Source organism: Lissotriton vulgaris, chromosome 5 (assembly GCF_964263255.1).
Source record: "Lissotriton vulgaris chromosome 5, aLisVul1.2, whole genome shotgun sequence".
Classification (NCBI taxonomy): Eukaryota; Metazoa; Chordata; class Amphibia; order Caudata; family Salamandridae; genus Lissotriton; species Lissotriton vulgaris.
Genome location: NC_141693.1, coordinates 1,897,407,310 through 1,897,434,687, shown reverse-complemented (window position 1 = coordinate 1,897,434,687; position 27,378 = coordinate 1,897,407,310). Strand labels below are relative to the sequence as shown.

Sequence of the window (27,378 nt, the reverse complement as noted above, 5' to 3'; positions counted from 1 at the left end):
TGTATTGTAATGCAATGCTGCTAAGTAGACAAGTAGTAGGAGTTTTAACTTTGTGGGCATATTCCCCATCAAAAGTTACATTACTCTTACAATGTTAATAGATTTTCCATGGAATTAAATGCTCTCCACTGGAATATACTAAAATTTGATGGCTTGAGGGGTACTTTGTTTTTCATCTTATCCTATTCAGTTACACACTATATGCAGCTTGCCCCGTTGTCTAATACAAATATTCCTAAATGCTGTCCTAACTTTTTACAGAAGCTGAAAAACTTTTTAAACTTGCGTCAATCCAGACAGTTAATTTCTGCATGTTTTATGTCTTCATCTTATAAAAATGTCTTACATATTTTCTTTTAGGAGATTTGTCTTCACTTCAGTTAACTTCAATGTCCTCCAAGTGTTTGATGTATTGTTTGGTTCATTTAATATCTTTTTCATAGAGCATTTTATCCTTGTTTTTGATGGAGTGTTTTTCAGTCTTGAAAACAATGCATAGCAATTGTATTTTCCACATTTGTAGCATTTTTTACATTGGGCTGGGCACAGTCCTTGATTCAGATATGCTAACCCACATTTGTAAAACATTTTATTTTTAGATCCATTGTCTTGCCAGGGTATTTGCATTGTTTCTGTGTTTTTTTTATTATGCTCAGCAATTTTGTTTTCCAGCTTCCGTGTCCAGTGCATGTGGCTCTGCCCTAACTTCTGTCTACAATAGCTTTAATATTTCTGTTAAGCTCAATGGTTCCTTGATTAGCTTAGCTATAACATTAGTGAAGTAGCAGCCCTCAACTGACTTATCATTGTTGAACTAAAGAAACATAGCAATAAATTACTAATTTACATTAGCATGTTACGAAATCGTCCATCATCTCATCTTCTCTTTGACATGCCATGCTGAATGTATATCATAGTCAATGTGCCTATTTGGGTGAAATAGTTATTTTAGACATTTTATTATTCCAACTTAAGTACTTGTTTGAACATCAGGACATGTGGCTACTAATTCTCCAAAATCGTCTCCCACAAGGTTTAGGAGCATACATGATGCTTGGTCCTCTGCTGTTTGTCTTGTGTGTGTCACTTGGAAATAATGCTCAAACCTGCACATCCATTTTGCCCTCAGGGTCCTAATGTTTGTGCCTAAGTATTGTACTTACTATATTTTTAGGTTTCGCCTGGGGCCGGAGCTCCTAGCTCCGCCCAGGAGAAATCTTTTGTTAACAGTATGGATGTTCGTCCCGCCTCTGCTTCCCATTGGCTAGCTCCATAAATGGAGGCTAGCCATTGGAACAGAGATCTGTCCGTCATGGCCGGACCAGATTCGTGGGCATTCCCGAGATTTTTTCCCTCTCCGCCTCTGCGATGTCGTCATTGCAGCGGTGGGCGTGTGCAATGTTTTTTTCGTCTCGCCATGTTTTCTTCATTTCACTGTGTCTTTTGCAGGGGTGGGCTGCGCGATTTCGAGTTGCTAGCAGGTAAGCATCCCGTTCCTGCCCACACTCCCGCTGTCCATGAGCCCTTTCACCCGCCCCCTCCCGCTGTCCGTGAGCCCGTTCACTCGCCCCCCCCTCCTGGTGTCTGTGAGCCCTTTCACCCGCGCCCCCCCTCCCAGTGTCTGTGAGCCCTTTCACCCGCCCCCTCCCGCTGTCCGTGAGCCCTTTCACCCGCCCCCCCCTCCCGCTGTCCGTGTGCCCGCCCCCCTCCCGCTGTCCGTTAACCCACCCCCCTCCCGCTGTCAGTGCATAGTAGGGGAGAATGGAATGACATCAGCAGTGTCTCTGAAATGGCTTTGAAGTTCTCCCTCTTCAATGAGAAGTCAGTGCGTGAAACGACAACCCTCTTACCTTCCCGTGAAAGAGATGACACAGTCCAAGTGTTTCCAAAATATGGGCTTTAGATTATTATCTGAGTAAAACTGCTCCGGGAACCGGGTATGCTCCGGAAAAGCCTCAGCCTCCAGACATGTGAAGAAGGCGCAGTGTCAGGGTGGCTGCTGCTGTTTGAATGTGGTAGCTTTCTTTTGTTTGATGTCTAGACATCCCATGAATCGGCCATTCCGCTGCTGTCCACCTCGACATTATACACTATCCGTGACTGACCCCTCGCGGCTGCCACAGGCGGGGATGGGAGCTCAGGAACCAACACATTTGGATTTGTACATTTTGCTGCAAGCTGTTGCAAGCTAGGGACCTACAAGTGGCAAAATAATGAAATAATAGACATTTCTCAACGCTTTTGTGCTGAGCCCCGCCCCTAACTGTGTATTTGCCGCATTAAAGCGTTGTTTTCGGGCTTGGGTCTGGTCTTTAGTCAGACAATTTCAGGTGCATAACACGTAATTAGTTTATGGCAGTTTAAAAGATGTCAGTCAAAAGTAGATGCATTCGGTAAAATGAGAGGAAAATGGCGGAACACAAGTATGTCCAGTGGGAACTTCTTCAGGGCCTCTTGTCTGGAGGTCTTTACACAGCCACCTCGCAGTGCCAGTTATGCCTGCAGCAAAGGGCACATTGGAGACCCCGAGGCGGGTGACACTGAAGGGTTTTGGGGGACTCCATTGAAATGAATGGTCATGAACATATTTTCTAGAGCTTTCCACAGCAGTTACTGTAAGTACTCGAGTGGAGACAATATACCACTAAAAGGAAACAGTCATTGAGGGTCCCACTACTATTCTAGAAGAGACTTTAACAACAGAGTATTGCTTGGATACACTCTTCTTGATAACCTTAGTGTAATCAAAACCAGACAGCCTCCGTATTGGGCATCCCAACCATTCAGCAGCGCCGGTGGGTTGCTCCAAAGAAAAACTTTGCTCCCATGCATTTATTTACTAACAAATTAAGCCCTGATCAGCCCCTGCACCATGACTTTGACAATGACCGGAACTTCTAGCTTCAAAGCGACACAAGCACTATATGCAAAAGATAATACACACTTGTTGGCACTGGTGTAACTGATGCACGGTTACAGCTGGAAGCAGTTTCCTTTAGAGTTGCCATATGAAAGGTAGCTAATTATGACTTAATCAACCAGGTATAGCATCCGCTCGGACTGTTAAAGGCCTTTTTTTGCTTCTGAGGAGTCATTACCCAGTATGGAAGCCAGCATTGTTTAGACCCTTCCACCGGAAATAAAGTCGGACTTTCACACTCTTATATCTGTTCATGAATGGGATAAGCAGCATTCATCTTAACAAACCATAACGACTTTCTTCAGACTGTGCCAATTGTCTCCCTGGGTATGAAAACGGCTTCATCACAGCAAAAATCAGACTATTGTTGAAAACGTGTAGGCGTCTCATGAATGAGCTTCTTGATTTAGAAGTGCTCTGCTCTCCAGCACTCAGTACTTCTCCATACTTGTGTTCAAGAGGAGACAGAAGAAAGATGGCAGTTCAGCAAAGACAAAACTCATAGCTTTTGCAGTTGCATATTTGTTTCTTGCATAACTGAGATTAAGTGGCCATTACTTGAACGCACATGCCTCTAGGGAGACAGATGTGCACCAAGAAGTTGAGATGATGTGTCAGATTACCATTCTGAGAAATATCGTCTGTAATAAATATAGTTTCCCAATTATCGTTTGTAGCTGTTCTCTTGTTACCTCCAGTACAGTGATATTTTAGTAAACGGTTTCTAGGAGACGATATTCATGTCAGTTGATATTCTAACAATGTATTCTAGTGCTACCATGCCTGTGTGTCTGAGCACTAACTTTTAGGTGCTCTGTTTATGACGGAATCTTGCTGTTGTGCAGTTGCGCCCTGAACCACAAACGTGTATGCCATTTCCAGGGGCCGATGTCTGGAGCGGCCAAGGATACCAGCTGCTGTGGTATAAATTGAGGGCAGGGGCCTGGATATTTATACCCAGAGGCAGCACTTGTGGCAGACCCAGAAACCCATTAACATGCATAATGCCAGGTGGTTAGAAGGTCACTAGGGTCTGAGATAAAAGGACTTGCACGAATTGCTTTGATATGAAAAGTTTTATCTACTCCTAGGCTAATCCAGTTCGGCGCTTTGTTCCTTTCCCGCAGACTGTTGTAAGGAATAGATCTCTTTCAAGAGGCTGCCTGCTATCATTTGCTTTGTAGATGTTTGTTTACTGGCCTGCCTTAGGGTCACTGATTATACTGCAGCCCCATATGGTATCACTAATGACGAATTAAAGCCTTGCAGTGAGATGATTGCTCCAAGGATAGGTCAGAGAGGCGCCCAAAATTGCCGTAAGGTACAATAGGTCTCACATTTGCGAGAGATTAAGCCAATGGCAATGTAAATGACAATGCCATTTATTTATCTGTTTTCAAAAGCAACACATAAATACAAATTTTGTCATTTACAATGCCAATAGCTCTAACTTTTCCAAAGGCGAAACCATTGCATTGTAAATGCTTGTTCTGTAGATCCTATTGCCTTTTGCTCATCTGACTCAGACTCAGTGTTAATGCTAGGTTATCATTTATTATGTATTAGTGAGGTATTACTTTTACTTTACATCTATTTTGTTTTAGGTCTTTGAAAAAAAAAATGTATCCTAATTCGCCTGGTAAACTGGTAACCCGCAGGTCGCCACTGTTGCTCACTTTGGAGAGGTAGGTTTTTTAATTGTTTTTATTATTTTCTATGGGGTACTGCCCCATGCCATATCGCCCGTCTACCAGTGGTTCACCTACATCCTACCTGTTGCTGACCTCTCGCTGTTTATGAGAGAGTGGTCAGAGCTGCTCCCCATACAACTTTCAGCCTAACTTTTTTGAAAACTATTTTGTCTCCATATTTAAAGAGTAAACCTTCCAGGGGAAGCCCCGCCTGATCAAGCACTGCTTTGAACATTTTCTCTCTATCTAAAGAATCTGGGGATTTTAACAGAATTCTTGAGTGGGTTAATTGAAATGCCCACGCATAGTACTGAACATCTGCGAGGGCAAGACCACCCTTTTCCCTTCTCCTTAGTTTTTTCCAGGAGATCCTGGTTGTTTTGTAGGCCCACACAAATGAATTACTTGCCTGCTGAAATCTGTCAATCAATTGTTTGTCGAAATGTAGTGGAATGGTATTGAAGAGAAAAGTTACTCTTGGTAAAATTACCATTTTTATCAGGTTTACTCTGCCCAAGATGGTCAGGGGAAGATGGGCCCAAGATCTCATTTGGTTTTGACTCTCTTTAAGGATATTTGAAAGATTCACCTTGGCTGTCTCCTCAATGCTAGGGACGATTTTTACTCCCAAGTACCTCATCTCATTTTTAGAGTGTTATCGGCCCTTTGGCAGGTTCCAGGTCGTGATTTTGGTCTTTCCTGCGTTAACTTCGTAGCCGGAAACTCAGCCACACTCCTCTGCTAACCTGATGACTTGAGGAAATTATGTCTCTAGATCCGACAACAGGATTAAAATGTCGTCCGCGTACAGGGCTACCTTCCTCTCCCATGTGCCACTCTTGAATGGTACTATGGCTGGCTCCTCCCTAAGACTCTGAGCAAATGGCTCTATGTACCAATCAAAGAGAAGGGGAGAAAGAGGGCAGCCTTGTCTCGTTCCTCTCTTAATTCTGAAGGGCTTGGTCAGATTACCATTAACTACCAGAATTGCGGACGGGTCACTATATAAGAGTTTAATAGTTCGGCAGAACTTTGGGCCAAAATGTAATTTCTCCAGTACGGCAGCAAGATAATTCCAATTTACCCTGTCAAATGCTTTTGTTGCATCAAGCGTCATGGCAACCAGCGGAAGGGTAACATTCGAGGAAAAATCAATCACACCTATCAGATAGTGCGTGAGATCAAAAATATTTCTGCCTTTTAAAAACCCCTTCTGGTCAGTATGCAGCTAATCTCCTACAACTGCTCCTAACCTATCGGCCGGAATCCTAGTAAAGACCTTATAATCAGAGTTGAGGAGCGAAATGGGTCTATACGACCCACAGTTGGTAGAGGATTAACCTGGTGTTTTAGGTCTTTGTTGCTTTACATGTGGTAGCCTGTTTTTACATGCAGTTGGTCTTGTTTTGCGCCATACTGAATGTTTAAGTGTGCATTTGGGATTGCATTTCTTTTCTTAGTCTCTTGTGTGCATCAGTCTATTTTCTATGTGCATTTGGGGTTGTCTTCCACTAGCATATTTTTTTTAGCAGCAGTTGTTTCCGAGGTTCCTCGGTTACAGATTATAGTGGAGCAGCATAATTGTAGGGTGTGGTTCATATTCTACATTTATATGCATTTATGTGACTTCTATATTTAATGTGTTTAACTTTATTAACCTGTATGCTCTATTATAATTACCGTATTTTCCGGCGTATAAGACGACTTTTTAACCCCTTCAAATGTTTTCAAAAGTCGGGGGTCGTCTTATACGCCGGACATCAAATTTTTATGAGTGGAAGCAACGCTCCACCGACTTGGAACCCTCCAATATGACCTGGGCTCTACTCGCGCGCTCACACTCCCATGTTTACCGGTCCATTATTCTAAAATTGCACTTGATTTAGTGCACAGTTACTTACCGGTACAGTCCCGTAGTGCTGTAGTGCCGATGGGAGAGGGTCCACGGGGCATTTCGGTATTTTCTGACTGCGTCTTCAGCCTAGAGACACAGCGGTATATGCGCTGATCTGGCGCCATAATCCTCACGTTCATCGGAAGTAGAGGAGCGTCACTAGCGCACGTCATCTACTCAGTTCATGGACATGGAAAGGGGACTGCAGAAGGTTCCAGCCGGCAATACAGTACCTTGGAAGTGGGGGTCGTCTTATACGGCGAGTATAGGACGAAACCTACATTTCATCATGAAAAGTAGGGGGTCGTCTTATACGCCGGGTCGTCCTATACGCCGGAAAATACGGTATATAGCGGCCATCAGTTATTACAGCTGTTAAGAGTTCACATATACTTGTATAATTATGATTAATAAATCAGTGGACTCATTTTTACTACATATTCACAGTCCAACAATGATTTCTTTGTTTGCCGATGGTTAAACAATACTGTTACTTGCATCTATTTTGATTCCAGAGTTAACTTAGCTTGACATTATGCCTTAGTTGAACAGGTTTGTTTAAATGCTGCCAGTATGCTGTTTTCTCTCCTCTGCAGGTGTCTTATTGTTGTGTATTAGGCTGATAGCGGTAGAAGAAAGGGAGTAGTTAGCAGGCGTGGAGGGCGACCCTGAAAGGAGCCTTCTGTACTCGGCATAGCAGAAGGATGAAACACTCCGGGACAAGCAGATATATACCCAATTGAGAGAAGATAGGAATTTAGGAGTTATGCTGACTCCCCTTAAATGCAGTTATGGGATTGGCTCCTGATAGTTTGATGAGACACAAATGTCCTGGAGCCTTCAATGCTGTTTTTAATTGACGTTTCTCGGCTAGTTATAGCAGGTTTTATCCTGACTTTGAGAGAGAGCAGATTTCTCTTCCCAATAGGTTTCCGTGAGTGGAAATCTTTATACTGAAAATTCTTTCATTTCTTCAAATTTCTACTGAACATCAAAGCTATGCTGACACCTTCTATGCTTCCTCTTTAGAAATTTCCCATGCACTCTTAACCTTAAAATAGGTAGGGAAAGTTTCCTTATGGAAGATCTGATTTAGATAATCTGTTTCCTATTTATAGTGGCTTTTACTATTTTGTATTTCATTATACTGAGACTTGGACTACTGGAACATTTGAATGTTTTGGCTGCATTGATATACTTCTTTTTTTGTATTTTGCTTATTTACAGGTTGGATCAATATCTTTTTAAAAAAAACTAGAGTGGGCATAATGGTTTCTTTGTCATCATTGTGAAGCTGCAGTAGTTTTACAGGAGTGAAAACAAATTTTCAAGTCGAAAATCAAAGGTCCATACAACTTGTATGGGATATTATTTGACAATAAGACTTAAAGATTGATCTGTAGAAATCCTTGCTCCATCATTGGCTGGTTAAGTTAATTAATTCATTTAAACTTTTTAAATCTTATACGTTTCAGATCCTTCCCCAAATTAGCACAAAGTATAGTGGTACTCATGTTTTCTATGTTTCTGGAGTGGTGAATAACTGGTTTTCATTCAACTATAAATCTTTCTCCTGTGCTTTGGAGTGTTTCCAAGATGCCGAGCGTAGCTAATTTGTGATTGTTCCCACTGTCAGATTCAGTCAAACATATACTGTGTTTGTATGCAATAATGTGTTTATAAAATGTTTTTTCAAAATTAGAAGGAGAAAAAAAACATAAATAAGGTAAAAATGTCAAATAGAAAGCAACAAAAAACAAAAACTAAGCGAATAAAAGGAAACGTAAAGGAGACTCTAAAACAAAATGGAAACTAGTGCAGGAAAGTGTAAAAAATCTAGAATCAAATGAAAGATAAAAAATTACAGAAAGCAGGAGAAAGAATGTAGATAAGGTATAAAATCCAACAAGAAATAGATAAAGAGACAATAAAAATGATGTGATTAAATGAAGACATATGGCAAACTAAAAAATAAATATTATATTGAAACACAATAGTAGGAAAAAGTGAAAATATAGAATTAAATGACGGAAAATGAAAAGAAGAAATGGGAGAAAAACAAAAAACAGACTAAAGAAAAAATAAAAAAATGGTAGAAAGAAAATTAACAAGAGAGAAAAACAAACAAAAAAATCTATTGAAATAGACACAATTTAAGTAAAAAACAGTTTACAAAGTAAAATAAGATACCACCTCTACCCGTTGAGTAGTTCCCAAGGATGAATGGTCTCTCACGTTTACACATTTCTAAATAGCTAGGACAAACCAGTAATTCGACTAGTACAAGGGCTGCAGAAGCTACGCTGTTAGTATCTAATTAGAAGATGATGAGCTATCAAATTGGTTCACCCAAAGGGCAAAAAGCACAAAAATGTGATAAAATAAATGGCTGCCCATTACATTTATATATGGCACTCTGTAAAAGAAAATAATCGTACCTGTTTAATATGCTCTTCACATCCTGGGGAGAGAAACACAAACATATTGATATGGATTAATTGTGTTTACATTGGCAGTACAAATATTTTCAGCAGGGTATTCAGTATTTACAAATAACTATATACAAATTAATATATTAATAATGAATACACACATTTTATTACTGACCTCTGCAGATGAAGGCTTAGGCACAGATTTACTTTATTAGCCTATGAATACATTCAATCTCATGGGACTCCGACCATACTAAAGAGGAGCAGCACAGAATAAACAAATAGGTTAATGATCTTGACCTTTCTTTTCGTAAAGTTTTGGGAAAATTCTTAAAGGCTACGCAAATTTGGATTGGGGACTTTTATGCACACTTATACCCAAGTTATTCAGATGAAGTGCCACAGGAGGTTTTTGAGTATTATAATGTACCTGCTGCTTCCTTTCCAATTAAGAACAAGGTAAGGGTGTTACATCATTTGTTGGTAAATAATAGGCTTCTATGTCTGAATGGTTGTTTTGAGAAGGATAACCCGGCAGCCCAAACTTTCCACCTTGGCTACCATGGTTGCACTACTGACTATATCGTTGTTCCTGCCTGGCAGTTTGGATTCAATGTGGAGTTTAAAGTAATGGACTGTCACAGAGGGAACCATTGGGCAATCTCTGCCATTCTATGTGTAAGCTTACCACAGAGATTTACAACAAGTTGAGATCCACAATTCTTACAGCTTTGGCCATGTACCAAGTTTCAGACTGCATCGATGTAATGGCTGGGACAAATGTACAAATAATTGTCTGGTAGAATATAGTTTTAGAAAATGTGCTGTATACTTGTGAATCGTAATAATCATGTGGTGTAGGAGAAAGACTAAGATAGAGTTGAAGGGTGGTTCAAAGCCACTTGTCAGACCATGGAATCCCATCTGAGGGAGGTAAGTAGACAGCATAGGCTAGGGTCTAATAAAACTTCCAGTGAAGATCTGAAGTGTTTATATAGTCAGTATAGTCAAGTATTCAGAAAGAAAAAAAAATACTTTTTTCATGAGCATTGGAGTGAAATTTTAGAGCAGGTGTCTCCAACCAGTCGATTGTGAGCTACCAGTAGCTCACAAACACCTTTAGAGTAGCTAGCTGCTTTAAGTTCATTTTTTAATTTAGCACAGAATCACATTTTCCTTTTAAAGTTAAAGATGGCCGCAGTGAGTTAGAGCTAGTCACCAGCTGGAGCATTCCCTCACACATCTGATACATTTATCCGGCCATAGCCTGTTATAGAGGCTACCGGAGTGATTGTAAGCACCACGGGCGACATGGAGCCTGAAATCGCGATCTCCAGCCGTACCGGGATCGCGAATCACCGAATGGATGGCGGCCCGGCAAGGGCGTGATGTGCACCTCAAGGACTTTAGAAAGAGCAGCGTGACCCCGGAGCTGGAGCGGACCGGACTTCGTGGCAGATTGCACTGCCTTCTTGCCTTCCCCGCGAACGCGCTGCACCGCATGGGATGCTGGCAGTGTCAAGACTGAGGGCGGTGGAGTGATTTATTGAGCTGGCCGCAAGAGAGGATCCCGGCGGGTGAATAACGGGATGCTGATGCAGGACGGCTCCTGACTCCGGCAGAGGTCCTGAATGTTGCAAGGCACTGGAGGCAGGTAGCGGGACTACCGACAAGGCTCCTCAAACCCTCTAGGCTGATATTACTGCATACTCATAGCCAGAAGCGGCGTGGGGCCAGGTGGGAGGAGCAGCAGCTGGTTCAAGGTGGTGTGACAAATGAGGCCTATGTTCTGAGTGCTGGGGGGCACACACGTTTGGAAGTCCACCAGAAGTGCGAGGAGAGGTCAGTGCGGGGACGCACAGTCAACAAGGTGAAAGCTTGGTCAGGACTTCTGCCCCGGGGCTCACCAGTGGAGCCGCCATCTTGGAACAAGATGAGAACGAAGGAAGCCAGAAGCAGGACACGCTCCTGGATGGTGTCTGGCACTTGAATGGAGTGAGGCATCAACTGGTTAGTGTTGTAAAGATCAACTTCTTTACCTGGGTGGCGGTACTGTTCAGGGCTCTTCACGACTGACTAAATTTGTGCAAATGACAACATTAAAAGGATAGAAACAAATGCATCAGACTAAACTAGATAAGTACGCGCAGTCTAGGATGGAACAAGAAGGGGAGAAACATGAAGCACAGGTTGAGAAGCAACAGGTTGGAGGAGATGCCCGACTCTTCAGGACATCATGGAGGCAATACAAGGGATACGCACAAACCTGGAAAATAGGATAGACATGGTCACTACGGAGGTAACATTGATGCGGGCAGACCTGCGCAACATGGGGGACAGTGTGAGAGCCACGGAAGGTTCAGTTTCCACCCTTCAATCCTCCACAAAGGAGTTGGAGCGTACAGTGAAGAAACTACAGGTGACAACGACGGACCTTGAAAATAAGCTGGAAGATTATGAAGGGCGTGTCCGTAGAAATAATGTCTGCATTTTGGGGGTACCGGAACGAGCAGAGATGCAGGCCACGGATCTCTTTTTGAAGATTTCGTAAAGTACCACCTCCAGCCTGCTCACTCTCTCAATATTTTTCTGTCGAATGGGGGGACCTCGAAACCTGGTGCGCCTCCAGGTGCCATCCTAGCCAGGATATTCAATTATAGGTACAGATACATCATTCTTCAGACGGCACGAGCAGCGCCCCGGCTAAAATTTAAAAACTCCATAATTAGCTTTTTTCCGGACTTTACAGCCAAGGTCCAGAAAATGAGAAGATCGATTTTAAAGGTAAAGAGGGCTCTGTGCAAGAAAAACAAAATATGCATTGCTTTTTCCAGCCAAGCTAAGGGGGATGGCCGAGGGGAGGTCCTGGTTTTTCCTGTCCCCAGAAGAGACTTGGGAATGGTTGGAGGGGTGGCGAACCTCTGGAGCCCCAGAATCGACCTCACAACGGTCAACGCAGATACAGAACTCTAGACTAGATGCTTGACAATCCAAAGAAGGCCTTAAGTAGGACTTGAGATTGGGAGCCCCTGTTTAACAGAGGAAAGGGCATGAAAGTTTGACCATGATGGGGAGGTTTGGGGGGCTGGTGGGGAGATAGGAGTGGGTATTCCAGGATGTGAGGCGCAACTGTGGAACATTCTATGTGCAGCTGGGGTGTGAAACTTATTGATCCTGGCCTATTCAACCCCTAGTGTACTACGAGGTGTCCTGGGTCCGGCCGAATCGTTTCTCAACTGTCTGGTGTGCGAGGCCCAATATATTTGCTTATGGGCTTACAGTATACTGGTATGGGGGGGATTTAGGATTGCTGGTGGGACACGCGAGGCCGCGTTCCCTTCATTAAGGTTTGTGGGACATGGGTACACAGGCACTCTGCAAAGTTTGGTGGTGGGCAGTTTGGAGTCCACGTTGCAGGGAGGCAGGGTGAGGTGAGGGTTGGGAAAGTTCCATTGGGGGTTGTTGTGGTTGAGCTTATTGTTTTATTCATTTTGCATTTTGTAATACTGTCAGGAAACAGTGCATGGAAAATCTATGCCCTACTCTTAATACAACTAACTTTACGACCAGCTGGGTAGCCGCTAGATATGTTATTGTATGGATATAGAATGAATCAGGCTGGGGTTTCGGGGCGACATCATTCTGAGAATTCCACGATGCGGTCTATATCACACACATGACCAGAACTATAGGAAAGATTCCCCAAGCCAGAGAATGTAAATGGATTGGGGGATAAAATAAAGAGGGGAATTGTGCTACAATATGTACAGAGACAGGCCCCTGATGTGGTCCTCTTGCAGGAAACGCACATACAGGGTACGGAGTATAATGCCTGAATAGGTGGGGATATAAACTGGTGGCCCATGCAGGATATACAAGGGGACCCTCCTCTGCAATTCTTTCCCCGAAGGTGAAAAATGTCACCCATGATACATTGGGCAGATTTGTTACCCTAACGGGCACCTGTGAAGGCAGACTATTCAACATTACTTCCCTATATGTACCACCGCCACTGCATTCCTCGGCCCTGGCGGATTTGGGTTCACACTTGCTTCTCCTTCCACAGGAAGAGGCCTTAATTGGGGGAGGGTTGTAATGTGGCCCTGAAAGGGGACTTAGATAGACAACGGCCGAAGAAGGGGGAGACGGCCGGAAGTGCATTGGGAGAGTTTTTAAAAACAGTGGAGCTGGTCGACATCTGGAGAGCACCTTCTCTAGATTTTAACAATATTTTGTATTTTGGACTGCTTTTTGCTTGCTTTGTTTTCAATGGAAGTCTGTTTAAACTCTTGAAAAGGTCCAAGTGGCACCTTCTCTGTATTCAAAGAAGGAATACCATATCTCTTCTGTCTGCTCTTATGAACTTCATGCCTATTAACTGCCCACCCATTCTTTTTTTTAACTTTTTTGAATGCCTCTCTACGTCAGGTGTGTATAATGTAGGCACTGTTATCCTGCACATTTAAACTGCAGACTTGCAGCTCCTATCTCTTACAATGTCTAATACAGATGGAAACATGTCTCTTTATTGAGTAATGAAGAGCTAGAGGAACAATTGCCATCTGCAGCTAATAAGATAATATCAGTAATAGGTGTAACGACTTTGTGAAGAGTTGTTCAGATATTAGCTTGAAGTATTTGAAAGCACTTTATGATTTTCTAAACGTATTATTTTTGTCCTCAAATTCCATTTTTAGGTCTCGCCTAGACGAAAGCAAAAGCGAAGCTTTTGCTGTCTATGCGAGACAACTTATGTTGCCACTTTTCTGGGAATATTGTGGACATCAGACTGTTACGAGCTTTTTCTGCTGTAGTCAGGCTGTCACGAGCTTCTCCTTTGGAGATTTGACCTCGTGAGCGCGCCTTGACTGCATCTAATGGGCCGTGCGCTTCCTTTAGTCAGTTTCACTTTGTTTCATTTCAAAGTGCAGGCGTCAATGTGTCTGGTAGTTGTTCATGTGGAGTGCCTTCTGAGTTCGTGAGCGCGCCTTGACTGCATCTAATGTGTGTGGCTTTTTTTTTTCAACGTGGCCCGGGCGCTTGCTTCAGTCAGTTTCGCTTTTAAGGTGCAGGCGTCAATGGGTCTGGTACTTGTTTTATTTCCATTTAATGCTCTTTGGAACAACAATTTTATATTACTTGTGTGTATTACCACTGGCCAGAATTTCAAAGACTTATATTCACGCAGGTGAAATAATACTATTGTGATTAGGGCCGATTTTTGGAGTCTGACCGTTCAGAGTGCAGAGTGGAGCTTCAGAGTGGAGCTTCAGAGTGGAGCTTCAGAGTGGAGCTTCAGAGTGCAGAGTGGAGCTTCAGAGTGAAGCTTCAAGTGCAGAGTGGAGCTTCAGAGTGGAGCTTCAGAGTGGAGCTTCAGAGTGGAGCTTCAGAGTGCAGAGTGGAGCTTCAGAGTGGAGCTTCAGAGTGCAGAGTGGAGCTTCAGAGTGCAGAGTGGAGCTTCAGAGTGGAGCTTCAGAGTGCAGAGTGGAGCTTCAGAGTGGAGCTTCAGAGTGCAGAGTGGAGCTTCAGAGTGGAGCTTCAGAGTGGAGCTTCAGAGTGCAGAGTGGAGATTCAGAGTGGAGCTTCAGAGTGGAGCTTCAGAGTGCAGAGTGGAGATTCAGAGTGGAGCTTCAGAGTGGAGCTTCAGAGTGGAGCTTCAGAGTGGAGCTTCAGAGTGGAGCTTCAGAGTGCAGAGTGGAGCTTCAGAGTGGAGCTTCAGAGTGGAGCTTCAGAGTGCAGAGTGGAGCTTCAGAGTGGAGCTTCAGAGTGGAGCTTCAGAGTGGAGCTTCAGAGTGGAGCTTCAGAGTGCAGAGTGGAGCTTCAGAGTGGAGCTTCAGAGTGGAGCTTCAGAGTGGAGCTTCAGAGTGGAGCTTCAGAGTGCAGAGTGGAGCTTCAGAGTGGAGCTTCAGAGTGCAGAGTGGAGCTTCAGAGTGGAGCTTCAGAGTGGAGCTTCAGAGTGGAGCTTCAGAGTGGAGCTTCAGAGTGCAGAGTGGAGCTTCAGAGTGGAGCTTCAGAGTGGAGCTTCAGAGTGGAGCTTCAGAGTGCAGAGTGGAGCTTCAGAGTGGAGCTTCAGAGTGCAGAGTGGAGCTTCAGAGTGGAGCTTCAGAGTGCAGAGTGGAGATTCAGAGTGGAGCTTCAGAGTGGAGCTTCAGAGTGCAGAGTGGAGATTCAGAGTGGAGCTTCAGAGTGGAGCTTCAGAGTGGAGCTTCAGAGTGGAGCTTCAGAGTGGAGCTTCAGAGTGCAGAGTGGAGCTTCAGAGTGGAGCTTCAGAGTGGAGCTTCAGAGTGGAGCTTCAGAGTGCAGAGTGGAGCTTCAGAGTGGAGCTTCAGAGTGGAGCTTCAGAGTGGAGCTTCAGAGTGGAGCTTCAGAGTGCAGAGTGGAGCTTCAGAGTGGAGCTTCAGAGTGGAGCTTCAGAGTGGAGCTTCAGAGTGGAGCTTCAGAGTGCAGAGTGGAGCTTCAGAGTGGAGCTTCAGAGTGCAGAGTGGAGCTTCAGAGTGGAGCTTCAGAGTGGAGCTTCAGAGTGGAGCTTCAGAGTGCAGAGTGGAGCTTCAGAGTGGAGCTTCAGAGTGGAGCTTCAGAGTGGAGCTTCAGAGTGCAGAGTGGAGCTTCAGAGTGGAGCTTCAGAGTGCAGAGTGGAGCTTCAGAGTGGAGCTTCAGAGTGGAGCTTCAGAGTGGAGCTTCAGAGTGGAGCTTCAGAGTGGAGCTTCAGAGTGCAGAGTGGAGCTTCAGAGTGGAGCTTCAGAGTGCAGAGTGGAGCTTCAGAGTAGAGCTTCAGAGTGGAGCTTCAGAGTAGAGCTTCAGAGTGGAGCTTCAGAGTGGAGCTTCAGAGTGCAGAGTGGAGCTTCAGAGTGGAGCTTCAGAGTGCAGAGTGGAGCTTCAGAGTGCAGAGTGGGGCTTCAGCGTGCAGAGTGGAGCTTCTGAGTGGAGCTTCCGAGTGGAGCTTCCGAGTGGAGCTTCAGAGTGGAGCTTCAGAGTGGAGCTTCAGAGTGGAGCTTCAGAGTGGAGCTTCAGAGTGCAGAGTGGAGCTTCAGAGTGGAGCTTCAGAGTGGAGCTTCAGAGTGCAGAGTGGAGCTTCAGAGTGGAGCTTCAGAGTGGAGCTTCAGAGTGCAGAGTGGAGCTTCAGAGTGGAGCTTCAGAGTGGAGCTTCAGAGTGGAGCTTCAGAGTGGAGCTTCAGAGTGCAGAGTGGAGCTTCAGAGTGGAGCTTCAGAGTGGAGCTTCAGAGTGGAGCTTCAGAGTGCAGAGTGGAGCTTCAGAGTGGAGCTTCAGAGTGCAGAGTGGAGCTTCAGAGTGGAGCTTCAGAGTGGAGCTTCAGAGTGGAGCTTCAGAGTGGAGCTTCAGAGTGCAGAGTGGAGCTTCAGAGTGGAGCTTCAGAGTGCAGAGTGGAGCTTCAGAGTGGAGCTTCAGAGTGGAGCTTCAGAGTGGAGCTTCAGAGTGGAGCTTCAGAGTGCAGAGTGGAGCTTCAGAGTGGAGCTTCAGAGTGGAGCTTCAGAGTGGAGCTTCAGAGTGCAGAGTGGAGCTTCAGAGTGGAGCTTCAGAGTGGAGCTTCAGAGTGGAGCTTCAGAGTGAAGCTTCAGAGTGCAGAGTGGAGCTTCAGAGTGCAGAGTGGAGCTTCAGAGTGCAGAGTGGAGCTTCAGAGTGCAGAGTGGAGCTTCAGAGTAGAGCTTCAGAGTGGAGCTTCAGAGTGGAGCTTCAGAGTGCAGAGTGGAGCTTCAGAGTGGAGCTTCAGAGTGCAGAGTGGAGCTTCAGAGTGCAGAGTGGAGCTTCAGAGTAGAGCTTCAGAGTGCAGAGTGGAGCTTCAGAGTGGAGCTTCAGAGTGGAGCTTCAGAGTGGAGCTTCAGAGTGCAGAGTGGAGCTTCAGAGTGCAGAGTGGAGCTTCAGAGTGGAGCTTCAGAGTGGAGCTTCAGAGTGGAGCTTCAGAGTGCAGAGTGGAGCTTCAGAGTGGAGCTTCAGAGTGGAGCTTCAGAGTGGAGCTTCAGAGTGCAGAGTGGAGCTTCAGAGTGCAGAGTGGAGCTTCCGAGTGGAGCTTCCGAGTGGAGCTTCCGAGTGGAGCTTCCGAGTGGAGCTTCAGAGTGGAGCTTCCGAGTGGAGCTTCCGAGTGGAGCTTCCGAGTGGAGCTTCCGAGTGGAGCTTCAGAGTGGAGCTTCCGAGTGGAGCTTCAGAGTGGAGCTTCAGAGTGCAGAGTGGAGCTTCAGAGTGGAGCTTCAGAGTGCAGAGTGGAGCTTCAGAGTGGAGCTTCAGAGTGGAGCTTCAGAGTGGAGCTTCAGAGTGCAGAGTGGAGCTTCAGAGTGGAGCTTCAGAGTGCAGAGTGGAGCTTCAGAGTGGAGCTTCAGAGTGGAGCTTCAGAGTGCAGAGTGGAGCTTCAGAGTGGAGCTTCAGAGTGCAGAGTGGAGCTTCAGAGTGGAGCTTCAGAGTGGAGCTTCAGAGTGGAGCTTCAGAGTGCAGAGTGGAGCTTCAGAGTGGAGCTTCCGAGTGGAGCTTCCGAGTGGAGCTTCAGAGTGGAGCTTCAGAGTGGAGCTTCAGAGTGGAGCTTCAGAGTGCAGATTCAGAGTGCAGATTCAGAGTGGAGCTTCAGAGTGCAGATTCAGAGTGGAGCTTCAGAGTGCAGAGTGGAGCTTCAGAGTGCAGATTCAGAGTGGAGCTTCAGAGTGCAGAGTGGAGCTTCAGAGTGGAGCTTCAGAGTGGAGCTTCAGAGTGGAGCTTCAGAGTGGAGCTTCAGAGTGGAGCTTCAGAGTGCAGAGTGGAGCTTCAGAGTGGAGCTTCAGAGTGCAGAGTGGAGCTTCAGAGTGCAGAGTGGAGCTTCAGAGTGGAGCTTCCGAGTGGAGCTTCAGAGTGGAGCTTCAGAGTGGAGCTTCAGAGTGGAGCTTCAGAGTGGAGCTTCAGAGTGGAGCTTCAGAGTGGAGCTTCAGAGTGGAGCTTCAGAGTGCAGAGTGGAGCTTCAGAGTGGAGCTTCAGAGTGGAGCTTCAGAGTGGAGCTTCATAGTGGAGCTTCAGAGTGGAGCTTCAGAGTGGAGCTTCAGAGTGCAGAGTGGAGCTTCAGAGTGGAGCTTCAGAGTGGAGCTTCAGAGTGGAGCTTCAGAGTGCAGATTCAGAGTGGAGCTTCAGAGTGCAGATTCAGAGTGGAGCTTCAGAGTGCAGAGTGGAGCTTCAGAGTGGAGCTTCAGAGTGGAGCTTCAGAGTGGAGCTTCAGAGTGGAGCTTCAGAGTGCAGAGTGGAGCTTCAGAGTGGAGCTTCAGAGTGGAGCTTCAGAGTGGAGCTTCAGAGTGGAGCTTCAGAGTGGAGCTTCAGAGTGCAGATTCAGAGTGGAGCTTCAGAGTGCAGATTCAGAGTGCAGATTCAGAGTGGAGCTTCAGAGTGGAGCTTCAGAGTGGAGCTTCAGAGTGGAGCTTCAGAGTGGAGCTTCAGAGTGGAGCTTCAGAGTGGAGCTTCAGAGTGCAGAGTGGAGCTTCAGAGTGGAGCTTCAGAGTGCAGAGTGGAGCTTCAGAGTGCAGAGTGGAGCTTCCGAGTGGAGCTTCCGAGTGGAGCTTCCGAGTGGAGCTTCCGAGTGGAGCTTCCGAGTGGAGCTTCAGAGTGGAGCTTCAGAGTGGAGCTTCAGAGTGGAGCTTCAGAGTGCAGAGTGGAGCTTCAGAGTGGAGCTTCAGAGTGGAGCTTCAGAGTGGAGCTTCAGAGTGCAGATTCAGAGTGCAGATTCAGAGTGCAGATTCAGAGTGGAGCTTCAGAGTGCAGAGTGGAGCTTCAGAGTGGAGCTTCAGAGTGGAGCTTCAGAGTGGAGCTTCAGAGTGGAGCTTCAGAGTGGAGCTTCAGAGTGGAGCTTCAGAGTGCAGAGTGGAGCTTCAGAGTGGAGCTTCAGAGTGCAGAGTGGAGATTCAGAGAGCAGAGTGGAGCTTCAGAGTGCAGAGTGGAGCTTCAGAGTGCAGAGTGGAGATTCAGAGTGGAGCTTCAGAGTGCAGAGTGGAGCTTCAGAGTGGAGCTTCAGAGTGGAGCTTCAGAGTGGAGCTTCAGAGTGCAGAGTGGAGCTTCAGAGTGGAGCTTCAGAGTGCAGAGTGGAGCTTCAGAGTGGAGCTTCAGAGTGGAGCTTCAGAGTGGAGCTTCAGAGTGGAGCTTCAGAGTGGAGCTTCAGAGTGCAGAGTGGAGCTTCAGAGTGGAGCTTCAGAGTGGAGCTTCAGAGTGCAGAGTGGAGCTTCAGAGTGCAGAGTGGAGCTTCAGAGTGCAGAGTGGAGATTCAGAGTGGAGCTTCAGAGTGCAGAGTGGAGCTTCAGAGTGGAGCTTCAGAGTGGAGCTTCAGAGTGGAGCTTCAGAGTGAAGAGTGGACCTTCAGAGTGGAGCTTCAGAGTGCAGAGTGGAGCTTCAGAGTGGAGCTTCAGAGTGGAGCTTCAGAGTGGAGCTTCAGAGTGGAGCTTCTGAGTGCAGAGTGGAGCTTCAGAGTGGAGCTTCAGAGTGCAGAGTGGAGCTTCAGAGTGGAGCTTCAGAGTGGAGCTTCAGAGTGGAGCTTCAGAGTGGAGCTTCAGAGTGGAGCTTCAGAGTGCAGAGTGGAGCTTCAGAGTGGAGCTTCAGAGTGCAGAGTGGAGCTTCAGAGTGGAGCTTCAGAGTGGAGCTTCAGAGTGGAGCTTCAGAGTGGAGCTTCAGAGTGGAGCTTCAGAGTGCAGAGTGGAGCTTCAGAGTGGAGCTTCAGAGTGGAGCTTCAGAGTGGAGCTTCAGAGTGGAGCTTCAGAGTGGAGCTTCAGAGTGCAGAGTGGAGCTTCAGAGTGGAGCTTCAGAGTGCAGAGTGGAGCTTCAGAGTGGAGCTTCAGAGTGCAGAGTGGAGCTTCAGAGTGCAGAGTGGAGCTTCAGAGTGGAGCTTCAGAGTGGAGCTTCAGAGTGCAGAGTGGAGCTTCAGAGTGGAGCTTCAGAGTGCAGAGTGGACCTTCAGAGTGCAGAGTGGAGCTTCAGAGTGCAGAGTGGAGCTTCAGAGTGGAGCTTCAGAGTGGAGCTTCAGAGTGCAGAGTGGAGCTTCAGAGTGCAGAGTGGAGCTTCAGAGTGGAGCTTCAGAGTGCAGAGTGGAGCTTCAGAGTAGAGCTTCAGAGTGGAGCTTCAGAGTGGAGCTTCAGAGTGCAGAGTGGAGCTTCAGAGTGCAGAGTGGAGCTTCAGAGTGCAGAGTGGAGCTTCAGAGTGCAGAGTGGAGCTTCAGAGTGGAGCTTCCGAGTGGAGCTTCAGAGTGGAGCTTCAGAGTGGAGCTTCAGAGTGGAGCTTCAGAGTGGAGCTTCAGAGTGGAGCTTCAGAGTGGAGCTTCAGAGTGGAGCTTCAGAGTGCAGAGTGGAGCTTCAGAGTAGAGCTTCAGAGTGGAGCTTCAGAGTGGAGCTTCAGAGTGCAGAGTGGAGCTTCAGAGTGCAGAGTGGAGCTTCAGAGTGCAGAGTGGAGCTTCCGAGTGGAGCTTCCGAGTGGAGCTTCCGAGTGGAGCTTCAGAGTGGAGCTTCAGAGTGGAGCTTCAGAGTGGAGCTTCAGAGTGGAGCTTCAGAGTGGAGCTTCAGAGTGGAGCTTCAGAGTGGAGCTTCAGAGTGGAGCTTCAGAGTGCAGAGTGGAGCTTCATAGTGGAGCTTCAGAGTGGAGCTTCAGAGTGGAGCTTCAGAGTGCAGAGTGGAGCTTCAGAGTGGAGCTTCAGAGTGGAGCTTCAGAGTGGAGCTTCAGAGTGGAGCTTCAGAGTGGAGCTTCAGAGTGCAGAGTGGAGCTTCAGAGTGGAGCTTCAGAGTGGAGCTTCAGAGTGGAGCTTCAGAGTGGAGCTTCAGAGTGGAGCTTCAGAGTGGAGCTTCAGAGTGCAGAGTGGAGCTTCAGAGTGGAGCTTCAGAGTGGAGCTTCAGAGTGCAGAGTGGAGCTTCAGAGTGGAGCTTCAGAGTGGAGCTTCAGAGTGCAGAGTGGAGCTTCAGAGTGGAGCTTCAGAGTGGAGCTTCAGAGTGGAGCTTCAGAGTGGAGCTTCAGAGTGCAGAGTGGAGCTTCAGAGTGCAGAGTGGAGCTTCAGAGTGGAGCTACAGAGTGCAGAGTGGAGCTTCAGAGTAGAGCTTCAGAGTGGAGCTTCAGAGTGGAGCTTCAGAGTGCAGAGTGGAGCTTCAGAGTGGAGCTTCAGAGTGCAGAGTGGAGCTTCAGAGTGCAGAGTGGAGCTTCAGAGTGGAGCTTTAGAGTGCAGAGTGGAGCTTCAGAGTGGAGCTTCAGAGTGGAGCTTCAGAGTGGAGCTTCAGAGTGCAGAGTGGAGCTTCAGAGTGGAGCTTCAGAGTGCAGAGTGGAGCTTCAGAGTGGAGCTTCAGAGTGGAGCTTCAGAGTGCAGAGTGGAGCTTCAGAGTGGAGCTTCAGAGTGCAGAGTGGAGCTTCAGAGTGGAGCTTCAGAGTGGAGCTTCAGAGTGGAGCTTCAGAGTGCAGAGTGGAGCTTCCGAGTGGAGCTTCCGAGTGGAGCTTCAGAGTGGAGCTTCAGAGTGGAGCTTCAGAGTGGAGCTTCAGAGTGCAGATTCAGAGTGCAGATTCAGAGTGGAGCTTCAGAGTGCAGATTCAGAGTGGAGCTTCAGAGTGCAGAGTGGAGCTTCAGAGTGCAGATTCAGAGTGGAGCTTCAGAGTGCAGAGTGGAGCTTCAGAGTGGAGCTTCAGAGTGGAGCTTCAGAGTGGAGCTTCAGAGTGGAGCTTCAGAGTGCAGAGTGGAGCTTCAGAGTGGAGCTTCAGAGTGCAGAGTGGAGCTTCCGAGTGGAGCTTCAGAGTGGAGCTTCAGAGTGGAGCTTCAGAGTGGAGCTTCAGAGTGGAGCTTCAGAGTGGAGCTTCAGAGTGGAGCTTCAGAGTGCAGAGTGGAGCTTCAGAGTGGAGCTTCAGAGTGGAGCTTCAGAGTGGAGCTTCATAGTGGAGCTTCAGAGTGGAGCTTCAGAGTGGAGCTTCAGAGTGCAGAGTGGAGCTTCAGAGTGCAGAGTGGAGCTTCAGAGTGGAGCTTCAGAGTGGAGCTTCAGAGTGGAGCTTCAGAGTGGAGCTTCAGAGTGGAGCTTCAGAGTGCAGATTCAGAGTGGAGCTTCAGAGTGCAGATTCAGAGTGGAGCTTCAGAGTGCAGAGTGGAGCTTCAGAGTGGAGCTTCAGAGTGGAGCTTCAGAGTGGAGCTTCAGAGTGGAGCTTCAGAGTGCAGAGTGGAGCTTCAGAGTGGAGCTTCAGAGTGGAGCTTCAGAGTGGAGCTTCAGAGTGGAGCTTCAGAGTGGAGCTTCAGAGTGGAGCTTCAGAGTGCAGATTCAGAGTGGAGCTTCAGAGTGCAGATTCAGAGTGCAGATTCAGAGTGGAGCTTCAGAGTGCAGAGTGGAGCTTCAGAGTGGAGCTTCAGAGTGGAGCTTCAGAGTGGAGCTTCAGAGTGGAGCTTCAGAGTGGAGCTTCAGAGTGCAGAGTGGAGCTTCAGAGTGGAGCTTCAGAGTGCAGAGTGGAGCTTCAGAGTGCAGAGTGGAGCTTCCGAGTGGAGCTTCCGAGTGGAGCTTCCGAGTGGAGCTTCCGAGTGGAGCTTCCGAGTGGAGCTTCAGAGTGGAGCTTCAGAGTGGAGCTTCAGAGTGGAGCTTCAGAGTGCAGAGTGGAGCTTCAGAGTGGAGCTTCAGAGTGGAGCTTCAGAGTGGAGCTTCAGAGTGCAGATTCAGAGTGCAGATTCAGAGTGCAGATTCAGAGTGGAGCTTCAGAGTGCAGAGTGGAGCTTCAGAGTGGAGCTTCAGAGTGGAGCTTCAGAGTGGAGCTTCAGAGTGGAGCTTCAGAGTGGAGCTTCAGAGTGGAGCTTCAGAGTGCAGAGTGGAGCTTCAGAGTGGAGCTTCAGAGTGCAGAGTGGAGATTCAGAGAGCAGAGTGGAGCTTCAGAGTGCAGAGTGGAGCTTCAGAGTGCAGAGTGGAGATTCAGAGTGGAGCTTCAGAGTGCAGAGTGGAGCTTCAGAGTGGAGCTTCAGAGTGGAGCTTCAGAGTGGAGCTTCAGAGTGGAGCTTCAGAGTGCAGAGTGGAGCTTCAGAGTGGAGCTTCAGAGTGCAGAGTGGAGCTTCAGAGTGGAGCTTCAGAGTGGAGCTTCAGAGTGGAGCTTCAGAGTGGAGCTTCAGAGTGGAGCTTCAGAGTGCAGAGTGGAGCTTCAGAGTGGAGCTTCAGAGTGGAGCTTCAGAGTGCAGAGTGGAGCTTCAGAGTGCAGAGTGGAGCTTCAGAGTGCAGAGTGGAGATTCAGAGTGGAGCTTCAGAGTGCAGAGTGGAGCTTCAGAGTGGAGCTTCAGAGTGGAGCTTCAGAGTGGAGCTTCAGAGTGGAGCTTCAGAGTGGAGCTTCAGAGTGGAGCTTCAGAGTGGAGCTTCAGAGTGCAGAGTGGAGCTTCAGAGTGGAGCTTCAGAGTGGAGCTTCAGAGTGGAGCTTCAGAGTGGAGCTTCAGAGTGCAGAGTGGAGCTTCAGAGTGGAGCTTCAGAGTGGAGCTTCAGAGTGGAGCTTCAGAGTGGAGCTTCAGAGTGGAGCTTCAGAGTGGAGCTTCAGAGTGGAGCTTCAGAGTGCAGAGTGGAGCTTCAGAGTGGAGCTTCAGAGTGCAGAGTGGAGCTTCAGAGTGGAGCTTCAGAGTGCAGAGTGGAGCTTCAGAGTGCAGAGTGGAGCTTCAGAGTGGAGCTTCAGAGTGGAGCTTCAGAGTGCAGAGTGGAGCTTCAGAGTGGAGCTTCAGAGTGCAGAGTGGACCTTCAGAGTGCAGAGTGGAGCTTCAGAGTGCAGAGTGGAGCTTCAGAGTGGAGCTTCAGAGTGGAGCTTCAGAGTGCAGAGTGGAGCTTCAGAGTGCAGAGTGGAGCTTCAGAGTGGAGCTTCAGAGTGCAGAGTGGAGCTTCAGAGTAGAGCTTCAGAGTGGAGCTTCAGAGTGGAGCTTCAGAGTGGAGCTTCAGAGTGCAGAGTGGAGCTTCAGAGTGCAGAGTGGAGCTTCAGAGTGAAGAGTGGAGATTCAGAGTGGAGCTTCAGAGTGCAGAGTGGAGCTTCAGAGTGGAGCTTCAGAGTGGAGCTTCAGAGTGGAGCTTCAGAGTGGAGCTTCAGAGTGCAGAGTGGAGCTTCAGAGTGGAGCTTCAGAGTGCAGAGTGGAGCTTCAGAGTGGAGCTTCAGAGTGGAGCTTCAGAGTGGAGCTTCAGAGTGCAGAGTGGAGCTTCAGAGTGGAGCTTCAGAGTGGAGCTTCAGAGTGGAGCTTCAGAGTGGAGCTTCAGAGTGGAGCTTCAGAGTGCAGAGTGGAGCTTCAGAGTGGAGCTTCAGAGTGCAGAGTGGAGCTTCAGAGTGGAGCTTCAGAGTGCAGAGTGGAGCTTCAGAGTGCAGAGTGGAGCTTCAGAGTGGAGCTTCAGAGTGGAGCTTCAGAGTGCAGAGTGGAGCTTCAGAGTGGAGCTTCAGAGTGCAGAGTGGACCTTCAGAGTGCAGAGTGGAGCTTCAGAGTGCAGAGTGGAGCTTCAGAGTGGAGCTTCAGAGTGGAGCTTCAGAGTGCAGAGTGGAGCTTCAGAGTGCAGAGTGGAGCTTCAGAGTGGAGCTTCAGAGTGCAGAGTGGAGCTTCAGAGTAGAGCTTCAGAGTGGAGCTTCAGAGTGGAGCTTCAGAGTGCAGAGTGGAGCTTCAGAGTGCAGAGTGGAGCTTCAGAGTGCAGAGTGGAGCTTCAGAGTGCAGAGTGGAGCTTCAGAGTGGAGCTTCCGAGTGGAGCTTCAGAGTGGAGCTTCAGAGTGGAGCTTCAGAGTGGAGCTTCAGAGTGGAGCTTCAGAGTGGAGCTTCAGAGTGGAGCTTCAGAGTGGAGCTTCAGAGTGCAGAGTGGAGCTTCAGAGTAGAGCTTCAGAGTGGAGCTTCAGAGTGGAGCTTCAGAGTGCAGAGTGGAGCTTCAGAGTGCAGAGTGGAGCTTCAGAGTGCAGAGTGGAGCTTCCGAGTGGAGCTTCCGAGTGGAGCTTCAGAGTGGAGCTTCAGAGTGGAGCTTCAGAGTGGAGCTTCAGAGTGGAGCTTCAGAGTGGAGCTTCAGAGTGGAGCTTCAGAGTGCAGAGTGGAGCTTCATAGTGGAGCTTCAGAGTGGAGCTTCAGAGTGGAGCTTCAGAGTGCAGAGTGGAGCTTCAGAGTGGAGCTTCAGAGTGGAGCTTCAGAGTGGAGCTTCAGAGTGGAGCTTCAGAGTGGAGCTTCAGAGTGGAGCTTCAGAGTGGAGCTTCAGAGTGCAGAGTGGAGCTTCAGAGTGGAGCTTCAGAGTGGAGCTTCAGAGTGGAGCTTCAGAGTGGAGCTTCAGAGTGGAGCTTCAGAGTGGAGCTTCAGAGTGCAGAGTGGAGCTTCAGAGTGGAGCTTCAGAGTGGAGCTTCAGAGTGCAGAGTGGAGCTTCAGAGTGGAGCTTCAGAGTGGAGCTTCAGAGTGGAGCTTCAGAGTGCAGAGTGGAGCTTCAGAGTGCAGAGTGGAGCTTCAGAGTGGAGCTACAGAGTGCAGAGTGGAGCTTCAGAGTAGAGCTTCAGAGTGGAGCTTCAGAGTGGAGCTTCAGAGTGCAGAGTGGAGCTTCAGAGTGGAGCTTCAGAGTGCAGAGTGGAGCTTCAGAGTGCAGAGTGGAGCTTCAGAGTAGAGCTTCAGAGTGCAGAGTGGAGCTTCAGAGTGGAGCTTCAGAGTGGAGCTTCAGAGTGGAGCTTCAGAGTGGAGCTTCAGAGTGCAGAGTGGAGCTTCAGAGTGGAGCTTCAGAGTGGAGCTTCCGAGTGGAGCTTCCGAGTGGAGCTTCCGAGTGGAGCTTCCGAGTGGAGCTTCAGAGTGGAGCTTCAGAGTGCAGAGTGGAGCTTCAGAGTGGAGCTTCAGAGTGCAGAGTGGAGCTTCAGAGTGGAGCTTCAGAGTGGAGCTTCAGAGTGGAGCTTCAGAGTGCAGAGTGGAGCTTCAGAGTGGAGCTTCAGAGTGCAGAGTGGAGCTTCAGAGTGGAGCTTCAGAGTGCAGAGTGGAGCTTCAGAGTGGAGCTTCAGAGTGGAGCTTCAGAGTGGAGCTTCAGAGTGAAGCTTCAGAGTGCAGAGTGGAGCTTCAGAGTGGAGCTTCAGAGTGCAGAGTGGAGCTTCAGAGTGGAGCTTAAGAGTGGAGCTTCAGAGTGGAGCTTCAGAGTGGAGCTTCAGAGTGGAGCTTCAGAGTGGAGCTTCAGAGTGCAGAGTAGAGCTTCAGAGTGGAGCTTCCGAGTGGAGCTTCCGAGTGTAGCTTCCGAGTGGAGCTTCAGAGTGGAGCTTCAGAGTGGAGCTTCAGAGTGGAGCTTCAGAGTGGAGCTTCAGAGTGCAGATTCAGAGTGGAGCTTCAGAGTGCAGATTCAGAGTGGAGCTTCAGAGTGCAGAGTGGAGCTTCAGAGTGCAGAGTGGAGCTTCAGAGTGGAGCTTCAGAGTGGAGCTTCAGAGTGGAGCTTCAGAGTGGAGCTTCAGAGTGCAGAGTGGAGCTTCAGAGTGGAGCTTCAGAGTGGAGCTTCAGAGTGCAGAGTGGAGCTTCCGAGTGGAGCTTCCGAGTGGAGCTTCAGAGTGGAGCTTCAGAGTGCAGAGTGGAGCTTCAGAGTGGAGCTTCAGAGTGCAGAGTGGAGCTTCAGAGTGGAGCTTCAGAGTGGAGCTTCAGAGTGGAGCTTCAGAGTGGAGCTTCAGAGTGCAGAGTGGAGCTTCAGAGTGGAGCTTCAGAGTGGAGCTTCCGAGTGGAGCTTCCGAGTGGAGCTTCCGAGTGGAGCTTCCGAGTGGAGCTTCAGAGTGGAGCTTCAGAGTGCAGAGTGGAGCTTCAGAGTGGAGCTTCAGAGTGCAGAGTGGAGCTTCAGAGTGGAGCTTCAGAGTGGAGCTTCAGAGTGGAGCTTCAGAGTGCAGAGTGGAGCTTCAGAGTGGAGCTTCAGAGTGCAGAGTGGAGCTTCAGAGTGGAGCTTCAGAGTGCAGAGTGGAGCTTCAGAGTGGAGCTTCAGAGTGGAGCTTCAGAGTGAAGCTTCAGAGTGCAGAGTGGAGCTTCAGAGTGGAGCTTCAGAGTGCAGAGTGGAGCTTCAGAGTGGAGCTTAAGAGTGGAGCTTCAGAGTGGAGCTTCAGAGTGGAGCTTCAGAGTGGAGCTTCAGAGTGGAGCTTCAGAGTGCAGAGTAGAGCTTCCGAGTGGAGCTTCCGAGTGGAGCTTCCGAGTGGAGCTTCCGAGTGGAGCTTCAGAGTGGAGCTTCAGAGTGGAGCTTCAGAGTGGAGCTTCAGAGTGGAGCTTCAGAGTGCAGATTCAGAGTGGAGCTTCAGAGTGCAGATTCAGAGTGGAGCTTCAGAGTGCAGAGTGGAGCTTCAGAGTGCAGAGTGGAGCTTCAGAGTGGAGCTTCAGAGTGGAGCTTCAGAGTGGAGCTTCAGAGTGGAGCTTCAGAGTGGAGCTTCAGAGTGCAGAGTGGAGCTTCAGAGTGGAGCTTCAGAGTGGAGCTTCAGAGTGCAGAGTGGAGCTTCCGAGTGGAGCTTCCGAGTGGAGCTTCAGAGTGGAGCTTCAGAGTGGAGCTTCAGAGTGGAGCTTCAGAGTGCAGAGTGGAGCT

At 48.3% G+C, this 27,378-nt stretch overlaps 1 protein-coding gene across 3 annotated transcripts in view; it reads right to left on the bottom strand.

Annotated features, from left to right (window-relative positions):
• LOC147717654 (E3 ubiquitin-protein ligase TRIM39-like) overlaps positions 1–27,378 on the bottom strand; it is a 286,591-nt gene that overhangs the window by 142,162 nt on the left and 117,051 nt on the right. For all 3 annotated transcript variants that reach the window (XM_086924445.1, XM_086924444.1, XM_086924446.1), the window contains one exon: positions 8,944–8,966. In XM_086924445.1, coding sequence (XP_086780571.1) covers positions 8,944–8,966 — 23 coding nt within the window. The remainder of the gene's footprint in view (positions 1–8,943; positions 8,967–27,378) is intronic.